The sequence below is a fragment of the Lynx canadensis genome, chromosome D1 (assembly GCF_007474595.2).
Source record: "Lynx canadensis isolate LIC74 chromosome D1, mLynCan4.pri.v2, whole genome shotgun sequence".
In the NCBI taxonomy this organism is placed as follows: domain Eukaryota; kingdom Metazoa; phylum Chordata; class Mammalia; order Carnivora; family Felidae; genus Lynx; species Lynx canadensis.
Window position 1 is genome coordinate 62,848,428 of NC_044312.2, and position 1,666 is coordinate 62,850,093.

At 46.0% G+C, this 1,666-nt stretch overlaps 1 protein-coding gene across 1 annotated transcript; it reads left to right on the forward strand.

The window, feature by feature from the left end:
* Positions 1 to 712: 712 nt before the first annotated feature.
* Positions 713 to 1,666, forward strand: LOC115525871 (olfactory receptor 56A4-like). Its single transcript, XM_030333277.1, has one exon. The coding sequence runs from the start codon at positions 725 to 727 to the stop codon at positions 1,664 to 1,666; it is 942 nt and encodes a 313-aa protein (XP_030189137.1). The 5' UTR covers positions 713 to 724.

The following is a 1,666-nucleotide window of genomic DNA, read 5'->3' on the forward strand; positions in this document are numbered from 1 at the left end:
AAGAAAACACTCGAAACTTCCAAAGACAAACAATAGCAAATAATCCAGTGAGACAGCGATAAATACTATGCCTTAGAATAAAATCTCCTTTGGGGCAGTAAGAAATTATTGCTGTTGGGTGCAGTCAAGAATACTTTACCTCTAATTCAATTATTTCCTGAATAAAAGTAAGGAACCCTGACAAGCCCTGTCCATGTCTATAGAGGCTGCTCTAGGACCTCCACATAGTCAGTGAAATATAGTTATTCCTTGTAAACTAACTCTGAGGGAAGGTAGGACTTAGTTAATTGTGCTTGTTGAAGCTATATAATGTGTGGAGGCTGGAAGCAGAAACTCCAGGCAGACTCTTGTCACCGTCCTGATCTCACCACTTAAACTGATTTGCCAGTTTTGATTAAACCACCCTGCTCCTCTTTGCCTGTATCCTTTCATTATTTGTGAAATTAAGATAACAGTATTACTTACTCTCAAGATTTTTTGTAAAGGATGAAATAAGATAATAATTATAAAGCATTCGGCTTAGAGTTGGCACATAGCAAGTGTTCAGTTAAATGTCAGCAATGATTGATGATGATGATGATGATTTGAAAAGTTCATTGAGACAGGTTAAGTGTCCCAATGGAAACCTGAGTTTTACAACATCTAGAACACATATTTTTTGTTAATATATTTTGTCCTACATTTTTGGGAACTCTGGATTTCCAGCGTGATCAGGACACTTTACATGGCCTCACCCAGCAACTACTCCACTGCTCCAGTCTCCGAATTCCTCCTCATCTGCTTGCCTAACTACCAGAGTTGGCAGCATTGGTTGTCTCTGCCCCTCAGCCTCCTTTTCCTCCTGGCTATGGGGGCCAACGCCACCCTCCTGCTCACCATCCAGCTGGAGGCCTCTCTGCATGAGCCCATGTACTATCTGCTCAGCCTCCTCTCCCTGCTGGACATCGTGCTCTGCCTGACTGTCATCCCCAAGGTCCTGGCCATCTTCTGGTTTGACCTCAGGTCCATCAGCTTCTCTGCCTGCTTCCTCCAGATGTTCATCATGAACAGTTTCTTGACCATGGAGTCTTGTACATTCATGGTCATGGCCTATGACCGCTATGTGGCCATTTGCCACCCACTGCGATATCCATCCATAATCACTGACCGTTTTGTGGTTAGAGCTACCATATTTGTTGTGGCCCGGAATGGCCTCTTTTCTCTTCCTGTTCCTGTCCTGTCTTCTCGACTCACATACTGTGCAGAGAACACCATCAAGAACTGCATCTGCACTAACCTGTCTGTGTCCAAACTCTCCTGTGATGACATCACCTTCAACCGCCTCTACCAGTTTGTGGCAGGCTGGACCCTCCTGGGCTCTGACCTCATCCTTATTGTTCTCTCCTACTCCTTCATCCTGAAAGCTGTGCTAAGGATCAAGGCTGAGGGTGCTGCGGCCAAGGCCCTGAGCACGTGCGGTTCCCACTTCATCCTCATCCTCTTCTTCAGCACCGTCCTGCTGGTTCTGGTCATCACTAACCTGGCCAGGAAGAGAATTCCCCCAGATGTCCCTATCCTGCTCAACATCCTGCACCACCTCATCCCCCCAGCTCTGAACCCCATTGTTTATGGTGTGAGGACCAAAGATATCAAGCAGGGAATCCAGAAGTTACTGAGGAGGTTGTAA